At 37.4% G+C, this 16,240-nt stretch overlaps 2 protein-coding genes across 2 annotated transcripts in view; one reads left to right on the forward strand and one right to left on the reverse strand.

Moving 5' to 3' along the window:
- LOC131855508 (uncharacterized) lies at positions 1-13,647 on the forward strand. The gene is made up of 14 exons (XM_059206787.1): positions 1-393; positions 945-1,129; positions 1,799-1,872; positions 2,279-2,384; positions 5,613-5,782; positions 6,501-6,994; positions 7,622-7,806; positions 8,219-8,347; positions 8,745-8,906; positions 9,945-10,110; positions 10,686-10,787; positions 11,402-11,589; positions 11,961-12,811; positions 13,522-13,647. The coding sequence occupies exons 1-13, from the start codon at positions 279-281 to the stop codon at positions 12,114-12,116; spliced, it is 2,232 nt and encodes a 743-aa protein (XP_059062770.1). The 5' UTR covers positions 1-278; the 3' UTR covers positions 12,117-12,811; positions 13,522-13,647.
- A 242-nt stretch (positions 13,648-13,889) lies between these two features.
- Positions 13,890-16,240, reverse strand: part of LOC131855686 (uncharacterized) — a 28,631-nt gene continuing 26,280 nt past the window's right edge. Inside the window, exon 15 of the mRNA XM_059206989.1 lies at positions 13,890-16,139. Within this exon, the coding sequence (XP_059062972.1) occupies positions 15,817-16,139 (323 nt within the window). The 3' untranslated portion in view covers positions 13,890-15,816. The remainder of the gene's footprint in view (positions 16,140-16,240) is intronic.

Consider the following 16,240-nt stretch of genomic DNA (forward strand, 5'->3'; position numbering starts at 1 on the left):
TCACTTCGATTTTTTAAACGTATTTTTCTGATTTACTATTATAGTACATTATGTTATCAAAATAGATAACAATTCCATTATGTTGCGTTACAATTTCCACAGCAACAGGTGGTAAAGACGCACTAGCAAGAAATACAAGTGATAAAATTTATTTGGACATGCCTATGTCGTATTCGGGACCGCATTGTAACTTATTCGCTTTTTATAAGCGCACACATATTTTGAATGTTATGTAACGTTTATTATAGTGTTTTCGGCTTGATATTACTTCTGGTAAAATGAGGACGGTGGCACTGATCAGTGGTGGCAAGGATAGCTGCTACAACATGATGCAGTGCGTCGCCGCTGGACATGAGATCGTTGCTCTGGCCAACCTCCAACCGCTTCAAAAAGGTTGGTGCTCCGATTTAGAGACGTATTTGAGTCACGATCTATATTAACATGCTAATACACTGATGCCATAAATTATTCATGATCTAAATGTGTGGCAGATTTCAACTGAGTTACATCTGTTTCAATATGTCAGTTGTTCAGTAAATTATAATTTATGATGTTATTATTTTACACTGTGGACTCTCATGCCATTAAATTAATAGTACTGGTGAACAAGTATAATTTCATGCTACAAAATTGTAAACATTGACAATAATACTGTGCCAGTGTCACATAAATTTTATGTTGTACTATTTAATTTAATTTAATTCAATTATCAGTTCCCATTGATACAATATTCATAATTAAAATATCGAATTATGTTTATCTTTTTCTTTGTCAGAAATAAAAATTTTTTCTCTGCTCAACCTACATTTATAACTGACAATACATTTGACTTATCATAATTGTTACATAGACTTCTGATAGATAAGTCATAGATTTACGAGAATACAGCCTATTTGATTGATTAAAAAAAACAACAGTTTGTTGAAATTGAAACATATTTGCAGATGAATTGGACAGTTATATGTACCAAACAGTGGGCCACCAAGGTATTGATCTGTACGCAGAGGCTATGGAACTACCTCTGTACAGAGAAATCATAACCGGAGTGGCTGTCGACCAAGGCAGAAATTATAAGCCCACAGACAATGATGAGGTGGAGGATCTGTACAGATTGATTTCTAAAATAAAGGTTTGTATGTATAAATTTAAGTGTCTTAATTGTTTTAAAAAGACAACAACATTACACAGACTTGTACAAACTAGACAACTGGAATTAAAGATTCTGATGAATATGAAAAAGTAGAGAAATATAAATATGAAATAGTTTTAATTAAAAGGAATTAATGTCTGAATAAAAGATTAAATCATTTATTTATTATTGCTATGTATAAATGAATAAAAATTGTACAAAATTTTCTTCTTTACTTTGAATCACAAACAGATTTGTTTTTAACACAGACTGTTTACACTAGAGCCGTTATATTATTCTTAAAGAAATTGTGAGCTTGAAGGATTCCAGATAATGAAATCTATGCTAACAAACCATAGACTTCCTTATTTGAACTTGAAAATAACAACTAATAACATTTTAACATTATTTCTTGTTTTTTTAAATTACATTATTAGAATAATCTCAAAAGAATACAATAATAGTTTTTTTAAATGTCATATGATTGTTTTTTATTTTAAAATGTACCATGAAGAAAGTTCATGTTTATCTCTAACAAGAGAGTCTTAAAGTAAAAATTCTTTCAAGAAAAATCATAAATTTTTATAATTGAATAATATACAGGAATAAACATAAATTAATACATTATAGCTATAGTTTCTATGATTAATAACTATATTATTGTTTTAGGATGATATAGACATAGAAGCAGTGGCGGTTGGTGCAATATTGTCAGATTACCAAAGAATAAGGGTTGAGAATGTGTAAGTTATAAAAATACAATATTAAAGTAATAATTAAAATAATCAAATTGTTAGTAGAGATTATACATAATCTGGCAATGAGAATAACATCTTGGTCAGTTTTACTTGTTTATCAATCTCTAACTTCTAAATATCAGTAGCATGAAGAATAAACATTTTGCTTCCTTTTTTATAAATCTAACTACTGGTGTACAAAGGTGGTACTACTACCCCACTGGTGGACAAAGGGCATATGTTTCAATGAGACATAAATAATTTGCATAAATTTTTAATGTACTTGGAAATAGAATAAAAGTGTTTTGATTTTTATTATACATAAGCAAATAACATAAGTCCATATATATTTATTTACAACAAAACTTGCGAAATTATATATTTTTTAATGAAATATTGTATTTGGTTTTAGATGTCAAAGATTAGGTCTAGTTGCTCTTGCATACCTATGGAGAAGAAACCAGAAGGAGCTACTCAATGAAATGATATTAAATGGTGTTGAAGCTATCATAATTAAGGTTTGTATATTTTATTTTTGTTATATATAAATTATATAAGACCATTGCCAAATTCAAATTATTTAAGACTAAGAGATTTTTAAAAATCATATAAAATACTAATCTATAAAAAAATTCACACTTCACCCTCAAAAAATACAGAGAATAATACAGTTTCTCTGTCTTTTTGATAATCTATAGATGTCTTTTTTTTACTATGATGGTGGCAAAGGGACCATTTCATATTGAAATATCTTTATATTCCATTACCCAAGAGTTTTCTCAAATTCATTAAGCTGTTAAGGGCTGATCTGTGTGCTCAAATTTTTTATGTAGAAACATTTTATTATTTTTTGGTTTTACCCCTCATCACTTATATAGTAACAGTGATATATTTGCATTATCTTAACCTGTATTGAATCTCTCAATAAGTTATACATACACAATGTTAACTGTAAACATTGGATGTGATACCTGCAATTAACTATACAGATAACAGTAGCGAGCTGGAATAATTATTATTGTCGATTCTTATCAATTCACAAACATTAATATCCTGTACAGTAGATATTTTATCAGTTGGAATATTATAATGTCTATAAAGTGCTTAGGGAAATCACTACAAGGCTCTGAAGTTTTGGTATATTTGAGGTTCATAATATCCGCTTATGAACTTCTTGTGACAGTCTATATGAGTAAATAAAATAGTAGTGACTGTGTGTAATTCATTAAATTACTAATGAAAAAAATTTAGTTTGTCTGTTGTACTTGCTGATGTCTGAAACTGTTTTTCGAGTGGTGACTCCACTGAAAATCAGCGCAGCAGGGACACTGCAGTACAAGCTGAGTGGAGACGCTTTCATCTTATAGAGCCATATTAGTGTTTAAGTTCTTTTATAATTTCCACATTACTATACTATGGTTAATAATTGATGATTATTATTATTATAAGAAAAATTATGATAGTTTCGATACATCTAATAGATTCATTTAAGTTTACAATAACAATGAACTATTAAGGATTATTAATAGATAGCTTGAGGAAACTTACATAAATTGAGGAAAAATCGTTAATAAATTATCTATTATAAACAAGTCATCAATGACCGTCTAATTACTTTAGTAATATCGTAAATGACAAAGTGATTTGTTTTAAATATACACCTTGACAGATTAACTTATTATAATAAAATTTGGCAAAATAATAATAACAACCCCAGCACAATCACACAGCGCCATCTAGTCCCAAATGAAGCAGAGCTTGTTTTATGGGTGCTAGACAACTGATCGAAATATTACTAACTGATTTAAATACATTTTTTGTAAATACGAGCACAATGTACATAGCGAACTCCCATACCAATAAAAACATACTCATAAATACAAAAGTTTGTGTCGTACGAGGGATCGAACCCTCGACCATCGGAGGTAAGGCGGTGTGCTAAACTGCTAGACTGCCGAGGCCTAGATTAATTATTTCAATTTGAGAATGTGGGCTGCTTAAATATCAAAATACGTGAACGTAATCACGAGCAGAAACTAGCAATCAGTAATCCTGTGCTATCCCTTCACCATAATAATCTTTTAAATAGTATATTTTATAGGAAATTTAAGAGACTTTGTTGTTGCTATTATGTATACACGATATAACATAATATTTACGTTAATTATCATTTTTCATACAAAAACATATTTATATTAAAGTTTCATGTGTTTATTGTGTACATGTACTAATAATGTATTTGATCTCTGTTTACGTGTAAGATATAGGATAAAGAAAACGGATTTGGGAACTTTATGAAAATAATAGAACTCAAAACAACTTAACCGATTTATGAATACAAATATTAGCATCGTACAAGATTGAACCCGCGACCATCAGAAGTAAGGCGGTGTCCGCAACAGACCACCGAAGATGCACAATTTTAAAGAGCGTTGAACAAAATAGTGTTTATATATATTACTATTTAAAGTAAATAGTATAAAATTTATTTAACAAAGAGTTTCACAACTAGTCACGCAGGCATAGTGTAATAAATATTTTTTTATCAACTCGGTAATATGCCAGAGAGGCATGTAAACAAGATCACTTATGTACATACTCCATCGATATCTTTCGTTGGGTAATATTGTTGTGTTAGCGTTGATTACCTTCGTAGCCCGTTCCACAGATGAAGTATAAATAAGATTGATAGCTAAGAATTTTTATTTGTATCCTTAGTGCACACATATTAATATATTAATACAGTAACAGTGCCCGCGATTCCATTCGCGTTAAATTTCAATAAAAAATATAGCCTAGTTATTCTATTGCATAAGCTATATTACTGTAGTTTTATCAAAATCCGTTTAGTAGTTTTTGCGTGAAAGAGTAACAAACATTCATACTTTCGCGATATTATTAAAATGAAGCAAAAACTTTCCAGTCACATGATAACATGATATCCATAGTGCTGTTCATGTATATAAACGATGTTTTTTATGGATGATAATGGAATTGCACCCACCTGCGTTAATGGTTTACGCTGGCGGGGCGCCAGTATAAATGATGGTCAAAGCTTACCATCAGGTAGGTTTATAGTGTATTTTCAATTCTAATTACATAAAAAAAATCTAGTAGTCTAATATAGTTGGATAACTAATGTTCTGACTACGGTGTTAAAAAAATCTTACCATTTGAAGGACTCAATCAGCATATCGTCTCAATTTCCGTTGGTAGCAGGTTCAATCCCCACAAAATATAACTATTCTTGCTGAACAAAGTGTTTTATTTATATAAAGTGCACGCAACTGGCTTTGTTAATTTGTTAATGTCACCTGAAATAAAAAATAAATAAAATTGCCTGAAGTAGCAAATCAAAAATCATTAATTAATGTCGAACATTTTAGCCACTTATGAACGTCAAGTTATTCAATATTTTTTTCACGGGTGTTACATAATAACATATCGATAGTATGCTGTTCATGCATATAGATGACGTTTTTATTGATGATAATGGAATGGTGCATGCCTGCGATTACGGTGTCCACTGGCGGAGAACCAGTGGAGGAGGAGAAGATATGTATGAGGACTATGAGGTCAGTTAGACCAACGAGGCAAATTCACCATGAATTTTTCACAATGGTTTCCAGGGGGAACCACGTGGAGGTCAACCTGACATAGTACATTGCTAACAATCCTCTTCACCCTATATAGGCGACGTTACCGCTTAACAATTATATAAAAAAAAATTAACTTATTAATATCAGGTGGCTGCACTTGGACTAGACCCTCGGGCGCACCTCGGCATGAGCATACAAGAAATCCAGCCACATCTTCTAGTCATGAAGGAGAAGTACGGCCTGAATATATGCGGCGAAGGCGGCGAGTACGAGACGTTCACTCTTGACTGCCCACTCTTCAGGAAACGATTAGTTGTGTGAGTTATTGTAGATGTCGCCACTTAAGCTTGGACGTGCCTACTATCCTTGTTCTTGTCTTTATTTCCGACCATTAGCCTTAGTTTCTTAAGGATATGATAATCATAGGATGATAATATTATTTGTAATAAAATAATAATGTTGTAACGAGTCGAAAACTGTCTGTGTGTTTGTTATTTTTTGTATGGAAAGGTGCGCTAATCGTATACCCTAGCGGGCGACCATTGGAGAATTATACTATGAGGAAGAAATGTGATCACATAGCGCATTTTCCAGTCATCAACCACAACGGTTTCCAACAACAGGTTTCCATGATATATTGTTAGCAATAGACCATTTGATTACCATAGTCACTCCTTAATTAACAACACCTCTCTCACCCTACTTCCTTTATGAGTTAAGGTTTTAAATAAAAATAAACACTGCATATAATTTATTTTTTTAATTAAAATACACATTATTAAACTAATCTTTCTCTTTCATATACATTAGGTAAGGAATATATTTCTTTCAACTGTTTGCTATTATAGTCTAGCTATATCATATAGTAAAGCGTTTTTATTTGTTTATTTTTCGATGAAGATAACAAAATTGAGAATGCCCAAGAAAATTATGGAAAAAAGTAATATTATTACTAATTGAAATTAAAAAGAAAATCTATACTATTACTTCCATATCTATTCGGTTCTAATAACAAATAAATATTTGTTACAACAGAGATGAGAAAGAGATGGTAATACACACAGACGACCCTGTAGCACCGGTCGGTTACTTGAATCTTAAACTGCATGTTGAACCAAAAGAGAATGCAGAAGCCAAACTACCTCCGACTGTAAAGAGCTCCTTAGATTACATAAACGATTTGAGTGACAGCGTATTCAGTGACCTTAGTGATATAGAGGCGAGTGAATCAGAAATAGAATCCATAGAGAAGTTAGAAAAAGAAGAGAAGAAGAAACAGAAAGAACTGAACCCATTGCTCACATATTCAGGGGACAGGACTGATGTTTCTAGTGTCGATGAAAATGATAGTATAGACAATACAGATGGATTTCATTATGAGCGAGCAGATGATGAGTGCCATATACAGCCGGTGTTGGACCATAGAACGATATATGGGAATAAACACGGATGGTACTTCATTGGAGGTGTTATCGGTGACGGCGTAGATATAAGGGTGGCGACAGAGGACGCCATGAAAAAACTCATCAGTAGGTAAACTTTTTCACGAGTTTTTTTAAATTATATATCATATCTTAATCTACAATCACATAGACTTACTTTAAATTTTAGTCAGATTTACAATAAAATAATACTTTATATGTCAAGTTACATTTCTGACCAAATTAATCGGAAGAAAAGAGAAGCTAGGCTCGCGAGCTAGTTTTCTTTTGTAGTATTTCCTATTGATTATTTGTATTACAATATAACAAATACTTTCACAAATGTCAGTGACTTTGTAATTCTTATCAAATAGCGAGATATACAACTGTACCTATATCTTAAAAAATAAAATAAGATAGTTACCACTTATCATCACGTTGGCGGTCAGCTTGTTTTGCAGTCCAGTATTTTTTTTATTGAGTAATTTGGGAGTCAGGTGCTTAGTCGCCTTACATAGATCGATTGTGCTCGCCCTTTATCAGAGTTCGCTACCTAGACCCATCAGGTACAAGAGTTGAAGGATATTCTTAGAAGCGATGATTTTTATCTCCTAAGGATAAAGTGTAAACTTTCCAAAGGTGATATTTCGTTTATGCATTATTGGGTTATTAGCATTCCAATAACAAAAAACATTAAGTATCTACTCGATGATGTAACGGTATCAATATTTTCAGACCTACTAGAATCTGAAGACTGCACCCTCAGAGATGTATGTTCTGTGAACATTTATATGCGAGATATGAACGAATATGCAACTCTAAATCAGGTGTATGTGGAAAACTTTTGTTTTCCAAACCCACCAACGAGGGTCTGCGTGCAGTGTCCTCTACCGAGCGACGTGGGACTTCTTCTAGATGCTGTACGTACCTTTTTAAACTATTGCATTATTAGAAAACATGCAGAGATCTACAAACTTTGTTTACCATAAAAATATGAATAATATGTACATATCTACCTATTTAAAAACATAAATAAATTGTATACATGAAGGTGCGTGATTACCTCTATCTAACCTACTTTGTCACTAAGCAAACTTAAGTTGTAAGGTATATTCTAGGATGAGATATAGTAGTGATATTACATCAAACCTTCGGCCTGGCAACGCATGAAAGGGTCACATCACGTGATGACGAGGTACCTATGGTACTGATTATATTTATAGACGACGGTTACCACTTTTCTATCAGATAGACCATGAGCTTGTTTGTATTCAGTCATATAAAAAAATTGTTAATATAGAAAAACACTCAATTATATCCATTTCATATCAGGTTGCGCACAAAGCTGTACCCAACGATCACGAGACTGACACTAACTCGAAAGAACGAGTGACAATGCACGTACAGGGAATCTCGCATTGGGCTCCAGCCAATATTGGACCATATAGTCAAGCTATTAAGGTATGCTGTAAATAAATAATTATGATTTTACAAGACATCATATCATATGTTAGTATAGTAAATATTTAGAATTTATTTATATAGAAACAGTATTTAAGCATATCAAAGTTGAAGCCCATGACGCTAATGGATTCTACAGGAAGAAAATAATTAAAAATTTTGGTTTCAAACATAGATCGGCTGTTTTATGCTTTAATGTTATATTATATTTTTCTGGTTTATTGAAAACTTGCCCATTATCAAAATATCGATTCTCAGACACTAACCACTGTTCTTACTCGCCGGTTACAGCGTAATGGCCTCAAGACTCCAGCTGTGTACGCTAGAGACGACATAATGCTTAAATCTCTTTCTCACATATACTACATTTTTAATGATCTAATAGACGTACTTGCAGGTGGGCGAAGTGATAGCCACGTGCGGGCAGATCGCGCTGGTGCCGGGAAGTATGCAGCTGGCCAGCGGAGGAGCTCGCCGCCAGTGTGCGCTCGCCCTGCGGCACGTGACTCGCGTGCTGCGCGCCGCTCACCCGCGCGCGCACATGCGGGCCGTCGTGCAGGTACGGACCACGTCGCCAGTGTGCGCTCGCCCTGCGGCACGTGACTCGCGTGCTGCGCGCCGCTCACCCGCGCGCGCACATGCGGGCCGTCGTGCAGGTACGGACCACGTCGCCAGTGTGCGCTCGCCCTGCGGCACGTGACTCGCGTGCTGCGCGCCGCTCACCCGCGCGCGCACATGCGGGCCGTCGTGCAGGTACGGACCACGTCGCCAGTGTGCGCTCGCCCTGCGGCACGTGACTCGCGTGCTGCGCGCCGCTCACCCGCGCGCGCACATGCGGGCCGTCGTGCAGGTACGGACCACGCCGCCAGTGTGCGCTCGCCCTGCGGCACGTGACTCGCGTGCTGCGCGCCGCTCACCCGCGCGCGCACATGCGGGCCGTCGTGCAGGTACGGACCACGTCGCCAGTGTGCGCTCGCCCTGCGGCACGTGACTCGCGTGCTGCGCGCCGCTCACCCGCGCGCGCACATGCGGGCCGTCGTGCAGGTACGGACCACGTCGCCAGTGTGCGCTCGCCCTGCGGCACGTGACTCGCGTGCTGCGCGCCGCTCACCCGCGCGCGCACATGCGGGCCGTCGTGCAGGTACGGACCACGTCGCCAGTGTGCGCTCGCCCTGCGGCACGTGACTCGCGTGCTGCGCGCCGCTCACCCGCGCGCGCACATGCGGTCCGTCGTGCAGGTACGGACCACGTCGCCAGTGTGCGCTCGCCCTGCGGCACCACTCGCTGTGCTGCGCGCGTCACCGCGCGCGCATGCGGGCCGTCGTGCAGGTTCGGACCACGCCGCCAGTGTGCGCTCGCCCTGCGGCACGTGATGCTAATGCGCGCGCTTATTTTTTTAATTATGTTTCGCCCTATGTTGCGCGTATGTTAATTTATCAGTGTGCGCTCGCCCTGAAAATCAGTAGGTTGTTTATGTAACTAATAGTTACACATGTATTATATAACTCGTAATAAAACTCATCGTCCTGTAGTAATTGGAGTAGATGGAATTTTAGAACGATCGAATGTAATAGCACCTGTTTGTGTGTGTGTGCAGAGCGTGTGCTACACGACGGGCGCGCGCAGCGTGGGCGAGGCGCGGCGGCAGCTGGAGCGGCGCACGGCCGGCGCCATCGTGCAGTACGTGGTCGTGCCCGCCCTCCCGCGCCGCGCCCGCCTCGAGTGGACCGCCTGGGCGCACTCCGACAACAACCGGTTCCACTGTGAGTACCGCCCCACGCTGCGACACACTGCCGCGCCGCGCCCGCCTCGAGTGGACCGCCTGGGCGCACTCCGACAACAACCGGTTCCACTGTGAGTACCGCCCCACGCTGCGACACACTGCCGCGCCGCGCCCGCCTCGAGTGGACCGCCTGGGCGCACTCCGACAACAACCGGTTCCACTGTGAGTACCGCCCCACGCTGCGACACACTGCCGCGCCGCGCGCAGAATCCTACCGGCTTTGGCTAGCCAGGAAGATAAACACAAGCAGTGGAGATGAGCGTTGATGATCACCGGCAAGACACCCGGGTGACAAGTCCCCGGAACTGCTCGGCGTATCCCTCTCTATCAGACGATGGACCCGACCTGTTTGGTGAATCCATAGAATGCTAAGGAGTTCGTTTCAATGATTACGACATCCAATATTTCTTTCATTTTATAACTCCATTTCTATATTAGAGACGAATGTATAATGTAAAAAAAAGTACTAAGTAATATTTTCTGTAATTGTCAAATTATACCATAGTATCTTTAAACGTAACGATAACGGGTTTATAACTTAATTTTGTGTTGCAGATGAAGAGACTGGATGTAATATCGGAGAATACAAAGTGGCGATAACAAGACGATGGAACTATGAAAACACTGTCGCTGCTTTCGTTTGTCATGTAGCCACTGGTAGGTATATTATGACACTAAATATTAATAAAAAAAACGAATTTTCTTGTGATAGATTCACTATTTATAAGCTAAATTAATTGTAATGTTTATTTGTTAAATGATAGATATAACATATATTAAATATCTGTAAAATTTACCAGAGACACTGCAAGGCACTGTTTACATGGTCATAATTATCGGTCAATCTAACTACTGTAAAAATCAGAGCGTCGTCAGCAAACAAAACTATGCCACATCTATATTTGTATATGGTATGAAAATTGTAGGGTTTCAAATTATTACTATTAAATTTTTATTAAGGAAATAAAATGTATATATCCAAAATAAATAAAATTTAATTTGCAATAAACATAGCTCTACACAAGTTAGGATTGTAAATACATTTTCCTATATCATTATGTTTTGCCTCATAAGGCATGTAAAATTGAAAATTATTAATAACTAGCTGGGTTCGCATGGATGTACATTTATTATACATATAATCCTACCTCTTGAATTACTATCTGCTGCTAAAAACTACATAAAAATCTGTTACATAGATAAAAAGATCTAAGCGAATAGACAGCGGCAGCAACTATATTTTGTACTATGTAAATATAATCCCAACGCAGCGTCGTCCCCGTCGACGTGCCAGCTGTCGTTCCCCAGCGAGGAGGCGTGCCAGTCTCACAAGCAGCTCGCATCTCTGATGCGTCGTGAGGACCTTGAAGCCGTGCTCGAGTACGCGCTCAGGAAGCTCCTCAACGACACCAGGGAAACAGAGTCCAGCCCCGCAGTTAAAATGAGAATATTCTATCAGGTATAATAGTAGTATACATATAAATAAATAATATACACACACACACCAACATAGTACAACGTCGTTTGTGCAGCGTCGTTTTCAACAAAATTCTTTACTAGTATTCCCACACGCTGGAACCTACGTGGTCTCGGATAGTGTAGTTTCAGAGGAGCTTCCTCCTGCGTACACTTAGGATTGTGGAATGAACTTCCTGTCAAGGTTTTCACAAGAGACTACAGTATGGGGTTTTTCAAGAAGGGTATATTAAGATTTCTTAAGGGTCAGCAATGCTTGTGTTTCAGGCTGTGGTAACCGTTTACCATCCGATAGGCGATTTGCTTGTTTGCCACCTACGTAGTATAAAAAAAGTAATTTTATTTCAATCGCAGGCGTGGAGTTCTCCAAACGCAGCGGTCCTAGTAGATGCAGTGTCGGCTGTACGCATCCGGATGGGTGTAAGAGCGGCGACTACGCTAGTACCGGTGGCCGCGCTGCATAACGCCTTCACCTTCCTCTCCATCGGAGGCCTGCGGCTCGACGAGTGACGTCACTACACGCGCATGCTGCCAACGCACCCCTTACGGTGTGCTCCTCTATATCCAGCCGCCAGACATAGCTTCAAACATTTGAACACATATTCGAAGAGCCTCCAACAAACATTTGAACAAATATCCCAAACTAAAATACATCTAGCAAATATACTATGCAAACATGTCCAATTACAGTACAGAGGTGTTATGTAACGACGTCGCAATCGTTTCTTATTTTAAACAGATATCCAAAATTTTGCTATTATGTACGATCGTTTGAAACTTTAACTGTCAAATGGTTCGACATAATTGCAAACGTTTGAATCTGATTAAAATAAGAAACGATTGCAACAGCGTCACTACAAGCCCCTTTGCACAAATGAAACAGGCTTTGAACTTTGACATGGGACAAGTGTAGCCCTTTATTTATGAAAAAATACCATTATAATCCCATTTTAACACTTAATGTGTTTAAATCACTTTCTTTCACATAAAATAGAATAAAAGAAAGAGACAACAAACAACTAATATAGGTATATAAAGTTAGCGTTTATACGAATGAATGATGTTTGTTCAAATTTTAAACATACTCAATTCTCAAAATACTTGTGGGTGGTCGAGTGTTTGTAGATATTTGCGTGTTCGAAACTATGTTTGGCGCCGGCTTTAGCGGCCTTGTGGCCCAGCTGCGCGTGTATCGCAACTGATAGGTAAGTGAAATATAAGTTACTATTTTGAAGACATTGTAAAAATTTTGATAGTTATTTTGTATCCTAGAAAATGTATTTGCTGATATATTTTTATTATTACTGTTGCTAGCTTGTTCTTTTGGCTTAATTTGTATTCATATGTGAACGTAGCAGTAGAATCAAACTATGACATTTTAGAAGCTAATATTTTTGAAAATTAATTTTATTTTAATAAATATTATATTCTTTCTCTTCTTATTATAAAGTTTGTAAATTTCGATGGTCGAGGTAATCTCCAATACTACTGATCCGATTTTTTTTTTGTTTCTGGTGCTTGTTGCTATTTACTACTAGCTCATCATCATTTGTTTTAAATTAATAATTTGATATTAGTACCGTACATACTTTCATATACATTTTGTGAAAATTTACAAACACTGTTATTTATTTTTGTATAGATTGTAACTGTTGGTTTTCCCAATTAATAAATCACCCATCTAATGAAAAATAAAAATTGGACATCCTAAAATTTTTGTTATAATTTCTCTCATGGTACTTCTCTTACGTTGGTTTGTCCTTGGTCCTTTGGACTGTTGTCTCTGTCTCCAAAACCAATAATTTCACTCCCGTAATGTCTGAATGTTTGATAGGAACCTTTTATCCAAAAGAACGCTATTCATTTATATCTTTATTATTCTAAATGTAATAATGTAACTTTTTATTGTTTCCAGGTACCCTTCTTATCATATAAGAATACAGATGCTTTATTGCCAGTTTATAAAACATATTTGCTGAATATTTTCAGTGTTTATAAAATTTTGTTAAATAATATGCTACCGAGTTTACCATATTGTAAGTCAAATTATATAAATTATTTTTTATTGCACTCAATAGTTTCATTTAAAATTAATTTCCCATCGCAATAATAAAAAAACCAAGTCTATAATACTCTAAATATTGCCATTTATAATTGTATTTAATTTTCTACACAAAGCTATCTAATTTAAATATGTCATTAATGGTTATTATTGGCGCGAATATACAATTCCTTTACAACATAACAACAAGTTTAATTATGAATTCTTTTTATTTACACCAGAACAAAAGGATAGTACAAACACAAAGTTTAAATTAAATTTATTTTATTTTTTTTACAAAATTGACCGAACAGTGCGAGATTTCTAGAACGTTTACACTTGCATTAAGTAGACATATAGTTATCATTATTCACTTACAAGTAAGTCTTAATCACCTGTGTCAATAAAGCAATGCGAATCGTGGTGTGAGGACACACCAAACCAGTAGTGTACATCGTATAAAAGTTATAACATGATTTGATGAAATACACGGGGACATAAAATTTTATCTTAAATTGTCACTAAGTAAATTACGAATAATAAACCAAAGCACAACTATAAACTAAAAAATTATACAATACAAGTAATCAGTGTTCGATGACGCGACCATCATCGCCTGCACTTATTCATACGCTTCCAATACAATATGTATAATACAATATGCTTCGGGATGATTGCACACAGCAGTGGTTGAGAGACGATAGCGCGCAGATATAATCACTTGCAGGTACAGCGGGGGCGACCCTTGTTACCGTTCTACCTTCCTACCGTCCCACTATCGGTACGTACACGGGTCTCGCCTCGCCCTGGAAGCCACCACCCAACTGGTCGATATTTTAATACTACATTCGTAACACCGTACAATAAATAAATAATTTCTCATCATGAAATAAACATAATTATACTCTGTGTTAAATAATTTATCTGTCCTTTGTATAATAAATCTATAATCATTGGGGTCCGTACGCTTTCCAGAACGACAGTGATTAAATTAGCACATAAAGGTAGCCTATTAGTTTTGTACTTTGAAATTAAGTATGAAATAATCACATGAAATGGAGCTGCTGAATTTCATTCATACAATTAAACTAAACAAATAAATCTTAACATAATCTATGTATACGTGCAACTAATTAATCAACACCATATAAATCGCTCGTTACGGAAACATATCGTCAAACGCACCCAATTCATAAGAAAATTCATGATAGTCTGTCGCCAACGTCACTTTTGTTGTCTCGATGTGGCCACATTCAATATTTCGTCTTTTATCTAACCGTCCTCCTCGAATATTATGTAAAGGGAAACAAAAGGTTGTATACTGGTGTATCCATGTAAAAGTATAACTAATAAATAAATACCTTAATAAGCAAAATTAACAATACTTTAATATTAAACTATATCAAAACAAAATGCGCATTGTATTCGAATCACACGCCCACATTTTATGATTTAATAGAACAATGACAATAACAGAAATTTTCGAGTTACAATCAAATGCATGATTAGGCAGATGTTTAAAATATACACTAAATAATAAACATTTTCACTTTGATAGATCGTTGATTCCCAGTATCAGTTTAACGTCAAACAATAGTTCACTATAACTAAGTTGTAGAGTTCACTCGCGACGAACGCGACGCCTCACTCACACTCACATCGTCCATCTCGTACTTGGTACTTACAAAACAAAACTATTCATATTTAAAATAGATAAAAAAATTGCCCAGCTACCCATATAGTGAAGTTAGTATAAGTTACTGTACATTATACATGTTAGTGACCTGCGTTCTACAGCTATCTATCTAACCACTTTACGATGTTTATTATCATTAAAATCAAACCGTCTACGTCCACTAGGGATATACAATATGCATAATATGTCGACCGCGTCAGTCCACACAATCTTTGACGATCGTATTCATTTCATTGCGTACAAAACGAAGAGTATGCCGCGTGAACATAAGAGACAATACAACTAGTATCTCCTCACTATCCGATAACTTACATGTACATATAGCCTACCAGTTAATCGTTATATTAATCAGATTTATGCAACAGTTTACCTTACAACCGTATTACCGAAGCGAATAAGAGCGTACAAACTAATAACAGCTAGATATATTACACGGTCCAACTATACAGATCGTTCGCACACACTGGCGGCGCTCAGTCGTAGTGGTCTGCGTCTGCGGTTACGTCGGCGTCTGCGTCCACGGTTACGTCGGCGTCTGCGTCCGCGGGTGCGTCGACGTCGGCGTCTGCGTCCGGAGGTGCGTCGGACGCGCGCTCGTCGCCGAGCTGCCGCTGGCGGCTCTCGAGGTACTGCCGGTGCGCGTACTTGTTGAACCGCCGCTTGGCCATGAACAGCGTGGCGATGGTCCTCGGCGCGAGGCGCACGGCTGCGGCGCGCGACGTGATCCCGCCGCGGCGACACTCGCCGCACGTGTAGTCCAGCACGTTCAGACTCGACACCGTTTGCCTAACGCATTCTGCGACAACACACCAACGTTACACACCGCACGCTCCCGCTCGAGCCCGTCTGCGACACTACCAGGCGCATGCATATCGGTAATACCTATTCGTCATTGCA

Source organism: Achroia grisella, unplaced genomic scaffold (assembly GCF_030625045.1).
Source record: "Achroia grisella isolate CSIRO2021 unplaced genomic scaffold, CSIRO_AGI_Agris_v1 utg1062, whole genome shotgun sequence".
NCBI classification, from domain to species: domain Eukaryota; kingdom Metazoa; phylum Arthropoda; class Insecta; order Lepidoptera; family Pyralidae; genus Achroia; species Achroia grisella.